General features: G+C 38.7%; 1 protein-coding gene across 1 annotated transcript in view; it reads right to left on the bottom strand.

Annotated features, from left to right (window-relative positions):
• LOC133615328 (CD9 antigen-like) overlaps positions 1 to 15,170 on the bottom strand; it is a 48,543-nt gene that overhangs the window by 11,693 nt on the left and 21,680 nt on the right. The window contains exons 7-8 of the mRNA XM_061973847.2: positions 5,488 to 5,583; positions 5,336 to 5,419 (exon numbers count right to left, since the gene is read on the bottom strand). Of these exons, the coding sequence (XP_061829831.2) occupies positions 5,336 to 5,419; positions 5,488 to 5,583 (180 nt within the window). The remainder of the gene's footprint in view (positions 1 to 5,335; positions 5,420 to 5,487; positions 5,584 to 15,170) is intronic.

Genomic DNA, 15,170 nt, shown 5'->3' on the forward strand with positions numbered 1-15,170 from the left:
ATAAAAAAAAAGTGGACCTATAATGGAACCTTGAGGAACACCGCTAGTATAACTAAAGAAGTTGAACAAATGACTGAATCTATAGAACATGTTAAAACATGTGCAAAAAATGTGCAACTACAGCCATTTTTTGTGGTCCCCTTTATTTAGAAAAGTATCAAAATAAATTTTGGTACCGGTACCAAAATATTGGTATCTGGACAACCCTACTTCAGATGCAGTCATTTGTTCAACTTCTTAAGTTGGTGTTCCTCAAGGTTCCATTTGAAGTCCTCTCTCTTTTTGTCATCTGGGCCATTCAACTGCCAGTTCCGTTCCAAAAAGTCAAGACCCACATTTTTGCAGCAGATTCTAAAAACCACTAGTGCCGTCCTAAAGATGACTAGTTTGTTTTGCAGAAGGTTCTTAAAAACTGGACTCCTCCCTTCACAATTTGTTTTGTATATTCTGGAGAACAGTAGACATTTGAACTTTGTCAGTTCTAGAATTGCTCTGCTGATTTTAAGTACCTAGAGCAAAAATGTGAGTAGTTGTTTTAACTGAAGTTGTGGGACACCAGTTGAACAGCACAAATGATAAAAATAAAAAAAGAAGACGTATAATGGAACCTTGAGGAACATCGCTAGTACAATTAAAGTTGAGTAAATGACTGAATCTATAGAACATGTTAAAAAATGTGCAACTATGCAAATAAAACCATTTTTGTGGTCCCCTTTATTTAGAAAAGTATCAAAATACATTTTAGTAACGGTATCTGGACAACTCTACTTCAGATGCAGTCATTTGTTCAACTTCTTAAGTTGGTGTTCCTCAAGGTTCCATTTGAAGTCCTCTCTCTTTTTGTCATCTGGGCCATTCAACTGCCAGTTCCGTTCCAAAAAGTCAAGACCCACATTTTTGCAGCAGATTCTTAAAACCACTAGAGTGCCGTCCTAAAGATGACTACCGTATTTTCCGGACTATAAGTCGCAGTTTTTTTCATAGTTTGGCCGGGCTCCAGTGCGACTTGTATATGTTTTTTTCCTTTTTTATTATGCATTTTCGGCAGGTGCGACTTATACTCCGAAAAATACGGTAGTTTGTTTTGCAGAAGGTTCTTCAAAACTTGACTCCTCCTTTCACAATTTGTCTTGTTTTGTGTATTCCGGATAACAGTAGACATTTGAATTTTGTCAGTTCCAGAATCGCTCTGCTGTTTTTAAGTACTGAGAGCAAAAATGTGAGTAGTTGTTTTAACTGAAGTTGTGGGACACCAGTTGAACAGCACAAATGATTTAAAAAAAAAAAGAAGACGTATAATGGAACCTTGAGGAACATCGCTAGTACAATTAAAGTTGAGTAAATGACTGAATCTATAGAACATGTTAAAAAATGTGCAACTATGCAAATAAAACCATTTTTGTGGTCCCCTTTATTTAGAAAAGTATCAAAATACATTTTAGTAACGGTATCTGGACAACTCTACTTCAGATGCAGTCATTTGTTCAACTTCTTAAGTTGGTGTTCCTCAAGGTTCCATTTGAAGTCCTCTCTCTTTTTGTCATCTGGGCCATTCAACTGCCAGTTCCGTTCCAAAAAGTCAAGACCCACATTTTTGCAGCAGATTCCTAAAACCACTAGAGTGCCGTCCTAAAGATGACTTACCGTATTTTGCGGACTATAAGTCGCAGTTTTTTTCATAGTTTGGCCGGGCTCCAGTGCGACTTATATATGTTTTTTTCCTTTTTTATTATGCATTTTCGGCAGGTGCGACTTATACTCCGAAAAATACGGTAGTTTGTTTTGCAGAAGGTTCTTCAAAACTTGACTCCTCCTTTCACAATTTGTCTTGTTTTGTATATTCCGGATAACAGTAGACATTTGAATTTTGTCAGTTCCAGAATCGCTCTGCTGTTTTTAAGTACTTATAACAAAAATGTGAGTAGTTGTTGTTTTTAACTGAAGTTGTGGGACACCAGTTGAACAGCACAAATCATTAAAAAAAAGTGGACCTATAATGGAACCTTGAGGAACACCGCTAGTATAACTAAAGAAGTTGAACAAATGACTGAATCTATAGAACATGTTAAAACATGTGCAAAAAATGTGCAACTACAGCCATTTTTTGTGGTCCCCTTTATTTAGAAAAGTATCAAAATAAATTTTGGTACCGGTACCAAAATATTGGTATCTGGACAACCCTACTTCAGATGCAGTCATTTGTTCAACTTGGTGTTCCTCAAGGTTCCATTTGAAGTCCTCTCTCTTTTTGTCATCTGGGCCATTCAACTGCCAGTTCCGTTCCAAAAAGTCAAGACCCACATTTTTGCAGCAGATTCTTAAAACCACTAGAGTGCCGTCCTAAAGATGACTACCGTATTTTTCGGACTATAAGTCGCAGTTTTTTTCATAGTTTGGCCGGGCTCCAGTGCGACTTATATATGTTTTTTTCCTTTTTTATTATGCATTTTCGGCAGGTGCGACTTATACTCCGAAAAATACGGTAGTTTGTTTTGCAGAAGGTTCTTCAAAACTTGACTCCTCCTTTCACAATTTGTCTTGTTTTGTGTATTCCGGATAACAGTAGACATTTGAATTTTGTCAGTTCCAGAATCGCTCTGCTGTTTTTAAGTACTGAGAGCAAAAATGTGAGTAGTTGTTTTTAACTGAAGTTGTGGGACATCAGTTGAACAGCGCAAAAGATAAAAAAAAAAAAAAGAGGACCTATAATACCGCTAGTATAACTAAAGAAGTTGAACAAATGACTGAATTTATAGAACATGTTAAAACATGTGCAAAAAATGTGCAACTGTGCAAATAATGCAATTTTTTTGTGGTTCCCTTTATTTAGAACCCTCAATCGAAATACATTTTAGTACCATTACCAAAATATTGGTATCTGGACAACTCTACTTCTTAAGTTGGTGTTCCTCAAGGTTCCATTTGAAGTCCTCTCTATTTTTGTCATCTGGGCCATTCAACTGCCAGTTCGGTTCCAAAAAGTCAAGACCCACATTTTTGCAGCAGATTCTTAAAACCACTAAAGAAGACTAGTTTGTTTTGCAGAAGGTTCTTAAAGGGGAACATTATCACAATTTCAGAATGGTTAAAACCATTAAAAATCAGTTCCCAGTGGCTTATTATATTTTTCAAAATTTTACCCATCACGCAATATCCCTAAAAAATAGCTTCAAAGTGCCTGATTTTAACCATCGTTATATACACCCGTCCATTTTTCTGTGACGTCACATAGTGAAGCCAACACAAACAAACATGGCGGAAAGAACAGCAAGCTATAGCGACATTAGCTCGGATTCAGACTCGGATTTCAGCGGCTTAAGCGATTCAACAGATTACGCATGTATTGAAACGGATGGTTGTAGTGTGGAGGCAGGTAGCGAAAACGAAATTGAAGAAGAAACTGAAGCTATTGAGCCATATCGGTTCGAACCGTATGCAAGCGAAACCGACGAAAACGACACGACAGCCAGCGACACGGGAGAAAGCGAGGACGAATTCGGCGATCGCCTTCTAACCAACGATTGGTATGTGTTTGTTTGGCATTAAAGGAAACTAACAAATATGAACTAGGTTTACAGCATATGAAATACATTTGGCAACAACATGCACTTTGAGAGTGCAGACAGCCCAATTTTCATGAATTAATATATTCTGTAGACATACCCTCATCCGCTCTCTTTTCCTGAAAGCTGATCTGTCCAGTTTTGGAGTTGATGTCAGCAGGCCAGGGAAGCTAGGGTCGATAGGGGGTTAATCTCGCTCGTCTGCGGGAACAAACTGCCGCCATTGCTTGCCATGCTAGCGAGGCCCTTTGTCCCTGAATTGCTCACACACTCCGGCAGATTCAATGGGGGTCTGGCGGCAGATTTCTTTGACTTTATCGTTGGAAATGCATCTGCTTTGAGTGTCGCAGGATATCCACACATTCTTGCCATCTCTGTCGTAGCATAGCTTTCGTCGGTAAAGTGTGCGGAACAAACGTCCAATTTCTTGCCACTTTGGCATCTTTGGGCCACTGGTGCAACTTGAATCCGTCCCTGTTCGTGTTGTTACACCCTCTGACAACACACCGACGAGGCATGATGTCTCCAAGGTACGGAAAACAGTCGAAAAAACGGAAAATAACAGAGCTGATTTGACTCTGTGTTTGAGAAAATGGCGGATTGCTTCCTGAAACTTGCTGGTAGACTGCTGCGTTGACCCTGGATCTCAGGAAACAGAGTGGACCGACACCAGCAGATGACATGGCACCCCAAACCATCACTGATGGTGGAAACTTTACACTAGACTTCAGGCAACGTGGATCCTGTGCCTCTCCTGTCTTCCTCCAGACTCTGGGACCTCGATTTCCAAAGGAAATGCAAAATTTGCATGGTTGGGTGATGGTTTGGGGTGCCATGTCATCTGCTGGTGTCGGTCCACTCTGTTTCCTGAGATCCAGGGTCAACGCAGCCGTCTACCAGCAAGTTTTAGAGCACTTCATGCTTCCTGCTGCTGACCTGCTCTATGGAGATGGAGATTTCAAGTTCCAACAGGACTTGGCGCCTGCACACAGCGCAAAATCTACCCGTGCCTGGTTTACGGACCATGGTATTTCTGTTCTAAATTGGCCCGCCAACTCCCCTGACCTTAGCCCCATAGAAAATCTGTGGGGTATTGTGAAAAGGAAGATGCAGAATGCCAGACCCAAAAACGCAGAAGAGTTGAAGGCCACTATCAGAGCAACCTGGGCTCTCATAACACCTGAGCAGTGCCAGAAACTCATCGACTCCATGCCACGCCGCATTAACGCAGTAATTGAGGCAAAAGGAGCTCCAACCAAGTATTGAGTATTGTACATGCTCATATTTTTCATTTTCATACTTTTCAGTTGGCCAACATTTCTAAAAATCCCTTTTTTGTATTAGCCTTAAGTAATATTCTAATTTTGTGACACACGGAATTTTGGATTTTCATTTGTTGCCACTTCAAATCATCAAAATTAAATGAAATAAACATTTGAATGCATCAGTCTGTGTGCAATGAATAAATATAATGTACAAGTTACACCTTTTGAATGCAATTACTGAAATAAATCAAGTTTTTCAAAATATTCTAATTTACTGGCTTTTACCTGTATATTGACGCTTACATAGGTCTGGTGATAATGTTCCCCTTTAAAAAACAGCCGAGCGCTCTTCTGACTCACAAAATGATTTGACCAAAATCAAAAGACGACCGTAGAGGACCTTGGTTCTCCAGAATACACCAAATTAAGTCCATCCTCGGTCTTTGGCTTTCTGGAATTAAGTTCCCTCGCCTACACGTTCTTCGTACTTTCAACATGTCTGCTTACCAAAAAAGCTCCGGTCAAGAGGAGGAAGACCATCAGGAAGGTGAGGTTCTGGTGGAAGGCATCGGAGATGACCCCCGGACACGTCTGAAACACGCGGCAAGAAACTGAGCAGGCTTCAAATGTCAAGCAGACTCTCATGGGGGTGGACTTACGGGCATGGCAATGCGCGCCAAGAAGCCATTTGGTTTGGGGCAGGTCTGGACCATTGACTCCAACACGGGGATCCCGGTCAGGCCGCAGCAATAAAGCTAACGGTGGAGGAAGACCAAGGTGAGCTCAAGCACAAAGTCAACACATTCAAAATAGTTTTAACGATCTGATTGAACTTCAAATACCTTTTGAAATAATCACAATGACTGAACGTGTAAAATATGTCCGATAATATCACACCGCCGATATTATCGGCCGATAAATGCTTTAAAATGAAATATCGGAAATTATCGGTATCGGTTTCAAGATTATCGGTTTCCAAAAGTAAAATTTGTGACTTTCCTAAAATGCCGCTATGTGCACGGACGCAGGAAGATGTACAGGGTGCCAATTAATCCTTGAAGGTACTGGCCCAGTCACATAATATCTACGGCTTGACACACGCACTAGCGAAATGGTCAATAGCCATACAGGTCACACTGATGGTGGATGTACAGTGGGGCAAAAAAGTCTTTAGTCAGCAACCGATTGTGCAAGTTCTCCCACTTAAAATGATGACAGAGGTCTGTAATTTTCATCATATGTACACTTCAACTGAGAGAGACAGAATGTGGGAAAAAAAATCCAGGAATTCACATTGTAGGAATTTTAAAGAATTTATTTGTAAATTATGGTGGAAAATAAGTATTTGGTCACTTCAAACAAGGAAGATCTCTGGCTCTCACAGACCTGTAACTTCTTCTTTAAGAAACTCTTCTGTCCTCCACTCGTTACCTGTACTAATGGCACCTGTTTGAACTCGTTATCTGTATAAAAGACACCTGTCCACAGCCTCAAACAGTCAGACTCCAAACTCCACTATGGCCAAGACCAAAGAGCTGTCGAAGGACCCCAGGAAAAGAATTGTAGACCTGCACCAGACTGAAGTTTGCCAGAGAGCACATGGATGATACAGCAAAGGATTGGGGGAATGTCATGTGGTCAGATGAAACCAAAATAGAACTTTTTGGTATAAACTCAACTCGTTGTGTTTGGAGGAATAAGAATACTGAGTTGCATCCCAAGAACACCATACCTACTGTGAAGCATGGGGGTGGAAACATCATGCTTTGGGGCTGTTTTTCTGCTAAGGGGACAAGCCGACTGATCCGTGTTAAGGAAAGAATGAACGGGGCCATGTATCGTGAGATTTTCAGCCAAAACCTCCTTCCATCAGTGAGAGCTTTGAAGATGAAACGTGGCTGGGTCTTCCAGCATGACAATGATCCCAAACACACCGCCCGGGCAACGAAGGAGTGGCTCCGTAAGAAGCATTTGAAAGTCCTGGAGTGGCCTAGCCAGTCTCCAGACCTCAACCCCATAGAAAATCTGTGGAGGGAGTTGAAAGTCCGTGTTGCTCGGCGACAGCCCCAAAACATCACTGCTCTCGAGAAGATCTGCATGGAGGAATGGGCCAAAATACCAGCTACTGTGTGTGCAAACCAGGTAAAGACCTATAGTAATCGTTTGACCTCTGTTATTGCCAACAAAGGTTATATTACAAAGTATTGAGTTGAATTTTTGTTATTGACCAAATACTTATTTTCCACCATAATTTACAAATAAATTATTCAAAAATCCTACAATGTGAATTCCTGGATTTTTTTTTCACATTCTGTCTCTCACAGTTGAAGTGTACCTATGATGAAAATTACAGACCTCATCATTTTAAGTGGGAGAACTTGCACAATTGGTGGCTGACTAAATACTTTTTTGCCCCACTGTACAAACAACTTTAACACTGTTACAAATATGCGCCGCACTGTGAACCCACACCAAACAAGAATGACAAACACATTTCGGGAGAACATCCGCACCGTAGCACAACATAAACACAACAGAACAAATACCCAGAATCCCATGCAGATGCTTGTTTTCATTCAGAAAAATCTACCTCTCACACGTGATGACAAGGAGAAAAAGAATTGGCCCACTCTTTGAGCTTCATCTGTTGCACAAATAGACTTAATAGTCTGGACTGAGTGAAGCTGTTTTATTTATGTTTTGTGCCTTTTTTTCCCCATGCACTTTAAAGGATGGCTGTGTTATCTACTAGTCTAGACTGAAGCAGTTTTATTAATGTTCATGCACTTTAAAGGATGGCTGTGTTATCTACTAGTCTAGACTGAAGCAGTTTTATTAATGTTCATGCACTTTAAAGGATGGCTGTGTTTTCTACTAGTCTAGACTGAAGCAGTTTTATTAATGTTCATGCACTTTAAAGGATGGCTGTGTTATCTACTAGTCTAGACTGAAGCAGTTTTATTAATGTTCATGCACTTTAAATGATGGTTGTGTTATCTACTAGTTTAGACTGAAGCAGTTTTATTAATGTTCATGCACTTTAAAGGATGGCTGTGTTATCTACTAGTCTAGACTGAAGCAGTTTTATTAATGTTCATGCACTTTAAATGATGGTTGTGTTATCTACTAGTCTAGACTGAAGCAGTTTTATTAATGTTCATGCACTTTAAAGGATGGCTGTGTTATCTACTAGTCTAGACTGAAGCAGTTTTATTAATGTTCATGCACTTTAAAGGATGGCTGTGTTATCTACTAGTCTAGACTGAAGCAGTTTTATTAATGTTCATGCACTTTAAAGGATGGCTGTGTTTTCTACTAGTCTAGACTGAAGCAGTTTTATTAATGTTCATGCACTTTAAAGGATGGCTGTGTTATCTACTAGTCTGGACTGAAGCAGTTTTATTAATGTTCATGCACTTTAAAGGATGGCTGTGTTTTCTACTAGTCTAGACTGAAGCAGTTTTATTAATGTTCATGCACTTTAAAGGATGGCTGTGTTATCTACTAGTCTAGACTGAAGCAGTTTTATTAATGTTCATGCACTTTAAAGGATGGCTGTGTTTTCTACTAGTCTAGACTGAAGCAGTTTTATTAATGTTCATGCACTTTAAAGGATGGCTGTGTTATCTACTAGTCTAGACTGAAGCAGTTTTATTAATGTTCATGCACTTTAAAGGATGGCTGTGTTATCTACTAGTCTAGACTGAAGCAGTTTTATTAATGTTCATGCACTTTAAAGGATGGCTGTGTTATCTACTAGTCTAGACTGAAGCAGTTTTATTAATCTTCATGCACTTTAAAGGATGGCTGTGTTATCTACTAGTCTAGACTGAAGCAGTTTTATTAATGTTCATGCACTTTAAAGGATGGCTGTGTTATCTACTAGTCTAGACTGAAGCAGTTTTATTAATGTCCATGCACTTTAAAGGATGGCTGTGTTTTCTACTAGTCTAGACTGAAGCAGTTTTATTAATGTCCATGCACTTTAAAGGATGGCTGTGTTTTCTACTAGTCTAGACTGAAGCAGTTTTATTAATGTCCATGCACTTTAAAGGATGGCTGTGTTATCTACTAGTCTAGACTGAAGCAGTTTTATTAATGTCCATGCACTTTAAAGGATGGCTGTGTTATCTACTAGTCTAGACTGAAGCAGTTTTATTAATGTTCATGCACTTTAAAGGATGGCTGTGTTATCTACTAGTCTAGACTGAAGCAGTTTTATTAATGTTCATGCACTTTAAAGGATGGCTGTGTTATCTACTAGTCTAGACTGAAGCAGATTTATTAATGTTCATGCACTTTAAAGGATGGCTGTGTTATCTACTAGTCTAGACTGAAGCAGTTTTATTAATGTTCATGCACTTTAAAGGATGGCTGTGTTATCTACTAGTCTAGACTGAAGCAGTTTTATTAATGTTCATGCACTTTAAAGGATGGCTGTGTTATCTACTAGTCTAGACTGAAGCAGTTTTATTAATGTTCATGCACTTTAAAGGATGGCTGTGTTATCTACTAGTCTAGACTGAAGCAGTTTTATTAATGTTCATGCACTTTAAAGGATGGCTGTGTTATCTACTAGTCTAGACTGAAGCAGTTTTATTAATGTTCATGCACTTTAAATGATGGCTGTGTTATCTACTAGTCTAGACTGAAGCAGTTTTATTAATGTTCATGCACTTTAAAGGATGGCTGTGTTATCTACTAGTCTAGACTGAAGCAGTTTTATTAATGTTCATGCACTTTAAAGGATGGCTGTGTTTTCTACTAGTCTAGACTGAAGCAGTTTTATTAATGTTCATGCACTTTAAAGGATGGCTGTGTTTTCTACTAGTCTAGACTGAAGCAGTTGTATTAATGTTCATGCACTTTAAAGGATGGCTGTGTTTTCTACTAGTCTAGACTGAAGCAGTTGTATTAATGTTCATGCACTTTAAAGGATGGCTGTGTTTTCTACTAGTCTAGACTGAAGCAGTTTTATTAATGTTCATGCACTTTAAAGGATGGCTGTGTTATCTACTAGTCTAGACTGAAGCAGTTTTATTAATGTTCATGCACTTTAAAGGATGGCTGTGTTATCTACTAGTCTAGACTGAAGCAGTTTTATTAATGTTCATGCACTTTAAAGGATGGCTGTGTTATCTACTAGTCTAGACTGAAGCAGTTTTATTAATGTTCATGCACTTTAAAGGATGGCTGTGTTATCTACTAGTCTGGACTGAAGCAGTTTTATTAATGTTCATGCACTTTAAAGGATGGCTGTGTTATCTACTAGTCTAGACTGAAGCAGTTTTATTAATGTTCATGCACTTTAAAGGATGGCTGTGTTTTCTACTAGTCTAGACTGAAGCAGTTTTATTAATGTTCATGCACTTTAAAGGATGGCTGTGTTATCTACTAGTCTAGACTGAAGCAGTTTTATTAATGTTCATGCACTTTAAAGGATGGCTGTGTTATCTACTAGTCTAGACTGAAGCAGTTTTATTAATGTTCATGCACTTTAAAGGATGGCTGTGTTATCTACTAGTCTAGACTGAAGCAGTTTTATTAATCTTCATGCACTTTAAAGGATGGCTGTGTTATCTACTAGTCTAGACTGAAGCAGTTTTATTAATGTTCATGCACTTTAAAGGATGGCTGTGTTATCTACTAGTCTAGACTGAAGCAGTTTTATTAATGTCCATGCACTTTAAAGGATGGCTGTGTTTTCTACTAGTCTAGACTGAAGCAGTTTTATTAATGTCCATGCACTTTAAAGGATGGCTGTGTTTTCTACTAGTCTAGACTGAAGCAGTTTTATTAATGTCCATGCACTTTAAAGGATGGCTGTGTTATCTACTAGTCTAGACTGAAGCAGTTTTATTAATGTCCATGCACTTTAAAGGATGGCTGTGTTATCTACTAGTCTAGACTGAAGCAGTTTTATTAATGTTCATGCACTTTAAAGGATGGCTGTGTTATCTACTAGTCTAGACTGAAGCAGTTTTATTAATGTTCATGCACTTTAAAGGATGGCTGTGTTATCTACTAGTCTAGACTGAAGCAGATTTATTAATGTTCATGCACTTTAAAGGATGGCTGTGTTATCTACTAGTCTAGACTGAAGCAGTTTTATTAATGTTCATGCACTTTAAAGGATGGCTGTGTTATCTACTAGTCTAGACTGAAGCAGTTTTATTAATGTTCATGCACTTTAAAGGATGGCTGTGTTATCTACTAGTCTAGACTGAAGCAGTTTTATTAATGTTCATGCACTTTAAAGGATGGCTGTGTTATCTACTAGTCTAGACTGAAGCAGTTTTATTAATGTTCATGCACTTTAAAGGATGGCTGTGTTATCTACTAGTCTAGACTGAAGCAGTTTTATTAATGTTCATGCACTTTAAATGATGGCTGTGTTATCTACTAGTCTAGACTGAAGCAGTTTTATTAATGTTCATGCACTTTAAAGGATGGCTGTGTTATCTACTAGTCTAGACTGAAGCAGTTTTATTAATGTTCATGCACTTTAAAGGATGGCTGTGTTTTCTACTAGTCTAGACTGAAGCAGTTTTATTAATGTTCATGCACTTTAAAGGATGGCTGTGTTTTCTACTAGTCTAGACTGAAGCAGTTGTATTAATGTTCATGCACTTTAAAGGATGGCTGTGTTTTCTACTAGTCTAGACTGAAGCAGTTGTATTAATGTTCATGCACTTTAAAGGATGGCTGTGTTTTCTACTAGTCTAGACTGAAGCAGTTTTATTAATGTTCATGCACTTTAAAGGATGGCTGTGTTATCTACTAGTCTAGACTGAAGCGGTTTTATTAATGTTCATGCACTTTAAAGGATGGCTGTGTTATCTACTAGTCTAGACTGAAGCAGTTTTATTAATGTTCATGCACTTTAAAGGATGGCTGTGTTATCTACTAGTCTAGACTGAAGCAGTTTTATTAATGTTCATGCACTTTAAAGGATGGCTGTGTTATCTACTAGTCTAGACTGAAGCAGTTTTATTAATGTTCATGCACTTTAAAGGATGGCTGTGTTATCTACTAGTCTAGACTGAAGCAGTTTTATTAATGTTCATGCACTTTAAAGGATGGCTGTGTTATCTACTAGTCTAGACTGAAGCAGTTTTATTAATGTTCATGCACTTTAAAGGATGGCTGTGTTATCTACTAGTCTAGACTGAAGCAGTTTTATTAATGTTCATGCACTTTAAAGGATGGCTGTGTTATCTACTAGTCTAGACTGAAGCAGTTTTATTAATGTTCATGCACTTTAAAGGATGGCTGTGTTATCTACTAGTCTAGACTGAAGCAGTTTTATTAATGTTCATGCACTTTAAAGGATGGCTGTGTTTTCTACTAGTCTAGACTGAAGCAGTTTTATTAATGTTCATGCACTTTAAAGGATGGCTGTGTTATCTACTAGTCTGGACTGAAGCAGTTTTATTAATGTTCATGCACTTTAAAGGATGGCTGTGTTTTCTACTAGTCTAGACTGAAGCAGTTTTATTAATGTTCATGCACTTTAAAGGATGGCTGTGTTATCTACTAGTCTAGACTGAAGCAGTTTTATTAATGTTCATGCACTTTAAAGGATGGCTGTGTTTTCTACTAGTCTAGACTGAAGCAGTTTTATTAATGTTCATGCACTTTAAAGGATGGCTGTGTTATCTACTAGTCTAGACTGAAGCAGTTTTATTAATGTTCATGCACTTTAAAGGATGGCTGTGTTATCTACTAGTCTAGACTGAAGCAGTTTTATTAATGTTCATGCACTTTAAAGGATGGCTGTGTTATCTACTAGTCTAGACTGAAGCAGTTTTATTAATCTTCATGCACTTTAAAGGATGGCTGTGTTATCTACTAGTCTAGACTGAAGCAGTTTTATTAATGTTCATGCACTTTAAAGGATGGCTGTGTTATCTACTAGTCTAGACTGAAGCAGTTTTATTAATGTCCATGCACTTTAAAGGATGGCTGTGTTTTCTACTAGTCTAGACTGAAGCAGTTTTATTAATGTCCATGCACTTTAAAGGATGGCTGTGTTTTCTACTAGTCTAGACTGAAGCAGTTTTATTAATGTTCATGCACTTTAAAGGATGGCTGTGTTATCTACTAGTCTAGACTGAAGCAGTTTTATTAATGTCCATGCACTTTAAAGGATGGCTGTGTTATCTACTAGTCTAGACTGAAGCAGTTTTATTAATGTTCATGCACTTTAAAGGATGGCTGTGTTATCTACTAGTCTAGACTGAAGCAGTTTTATTAATGTTCATGCACTTTAAAGGATGGCTGTGTTATCTACTAGTCTAGACTGAAGCAGATTTATTAATGTTCATGCACTTTAAAGGATGGCTGTGTTATCTACTAGTCTAGACTGAAGCAGTTTTATTAATGTTCATGCACTTTAAAGGATGGCTGTGTTATCTACTAGTCTAGACTGAAGCAGTTTTATTAATGTCCATGCACTTTAAAGGATGGCTGTGTTATCTACTAGTCTAGACTGAAGCAGTTTTATTAATGTTCATGCACTTTAAAGGATGGCTGTGTTATCTACTAGTCTAGACTGAAGCAGTTTTATTAATCTTCATGCACTTTAAAGGATGGCTGTGTTATCTACTAGTCTAGACTGAAGCAGTTTTATTAATGTTCATGCACTTTAAAGGATGGCTGTGTTATCTACTAGTCTAGACTGAAGCAGTTTTATTAATGTTCATGCACTTTAAAGGATGGCTGTGTTATCTACTAGTCTAGACTGAAGCAGTTTTATTAATGTCCATGCACTTTAAAGGATGGCTGTGTTATCTACTAGTCTAGACTGAAGCAGTTTTATTAATCTTCATGCACTTTAAAGGATGGCTGTGTTATCTACTAGTCTAGACTGAAGCAGTTTTATTAATGTTCATGCACTTTAAAGGATGGCTGTGTTATCTACTAGTCTAGACTGAAGCAGTTTTATTAATGTTCATGCACTTTAAAGGATGGCTGTGTTATCTACTAGTCTAGACTGAAGCAGTTTTATTAATGTTCATGCACTTTAAAGGATGGCTGTGTTATCTACTAGTCTAGACTGAAGCAGTTTTATTAATGTTCATGCACTTTAAATGATGGCTGTGTTATCTACTAGTCTAGACTGAAGCAGTTTTATTAATGTTCATGCACTTTAAAGGATGGCTGTGTTATCTACTAGTCTAGACTGAAGCAGTTTCATTAATGTTCATGCACTTTAAAGGATGGCTGTGTTATCTACTAGTCTAGACTGAAGCAGTTTTATTAATGTTCATGCACTTTAAAGGATGGCTGTGTTATCTACTAGTCTAGACTGAAGCAGTTTTATTAATGTTCATGCACTTTAAAGGATGGCTGTGTTATCTACTAGTCTAGACTGAAGCAGTTTCATTAATGTTCATGCACTTTAAAGGATGGCTGTTATCTACTAGTCTAGACTGAAGCAGTTTTATTAATGTTCACGCACTTTAAAGGATGGCTGTGTTACCTACTAGTCTAGACTGAAGCAGTTTTATTAATGTTCATGCACTTTAAAGGATGGCTGTGTTATCTACTAGTCTAGACTGAAGCAGTTTTAATAATGTTCATGCACTTTAAAGGATGGCTGTGTTATCTACTAGTCTAGACTGAAGCAGTTTTTTTATTTTTGTGCCTTTCTTGTTTTTATTTGCACATTTTTGTTACTCATACGAATACGTTAAGAACGGGGCAGATTGAGCCCAGTTTCTAGTATACTCTGGACTGAAGCTGTGTGCCTTCATTGTTTTTGTAGCTATTGTTTTGAGGCATGTTTAAAAAAAATGTTTTAAAAATGCACTTTGCGAAAGTGGAAAGAGGAAGCAGGGCCTGGGGAATCTGTGGTGGGCTCTCCTATTTCTGGGGCTGAGGTTGCCGAGGTAGTTAAAAAGCTCCTCGGTGGCAAGGCCCCGGGGGGGTAGATGAGATCCGCCCGGAGTTCCTTAAGGCTCTGGATGTTGTGGGGCTGTCTTGGTTGACAAGACTCTGCAACATCGCGTGGACATCGGGGACGGTGCCTCTGGATTGGCAGACCGGGGTGGTGGTTCCTCTCTTTAAGAAGGGGAACCGGAGGGTGTGTTCCAACTATCGTGGGATCACACTCCTCAGCCTTCCCGGTAAGGTCTATTCAGGTGTACTGGAGAGGAGGCTACGCCGGATAGTCGAACCTCGGATTCAGGAGGAACAGTGTGGTTTTCGTCCTGGTCGTGGAACTGTGGACCAGCTCTATACTCTCGGCAGGGTCCTTGAGGGTGCATGGGAGTTTGCCCAACCAGTCTACATGTGCTTTGTGGACTTGGAGAAGGCATTCGACCGTGTACCCCGGGAA

This window comes from Nerophis lumbriciformis, linkage group LG22 (assembly GCF_033978685.3).
Source record: "Nerophis lumbriciformis linkage group LG22, RoL_Nlum_v2.1, whole genome shotgun sequence".
Taxonomy (NCBI): Eukaryota; Metazoa; Chordata; class Actinopteri; order Syngnathiformes; family Syngnathidae; genus Nerophis; species Nerophis lumbriciformis.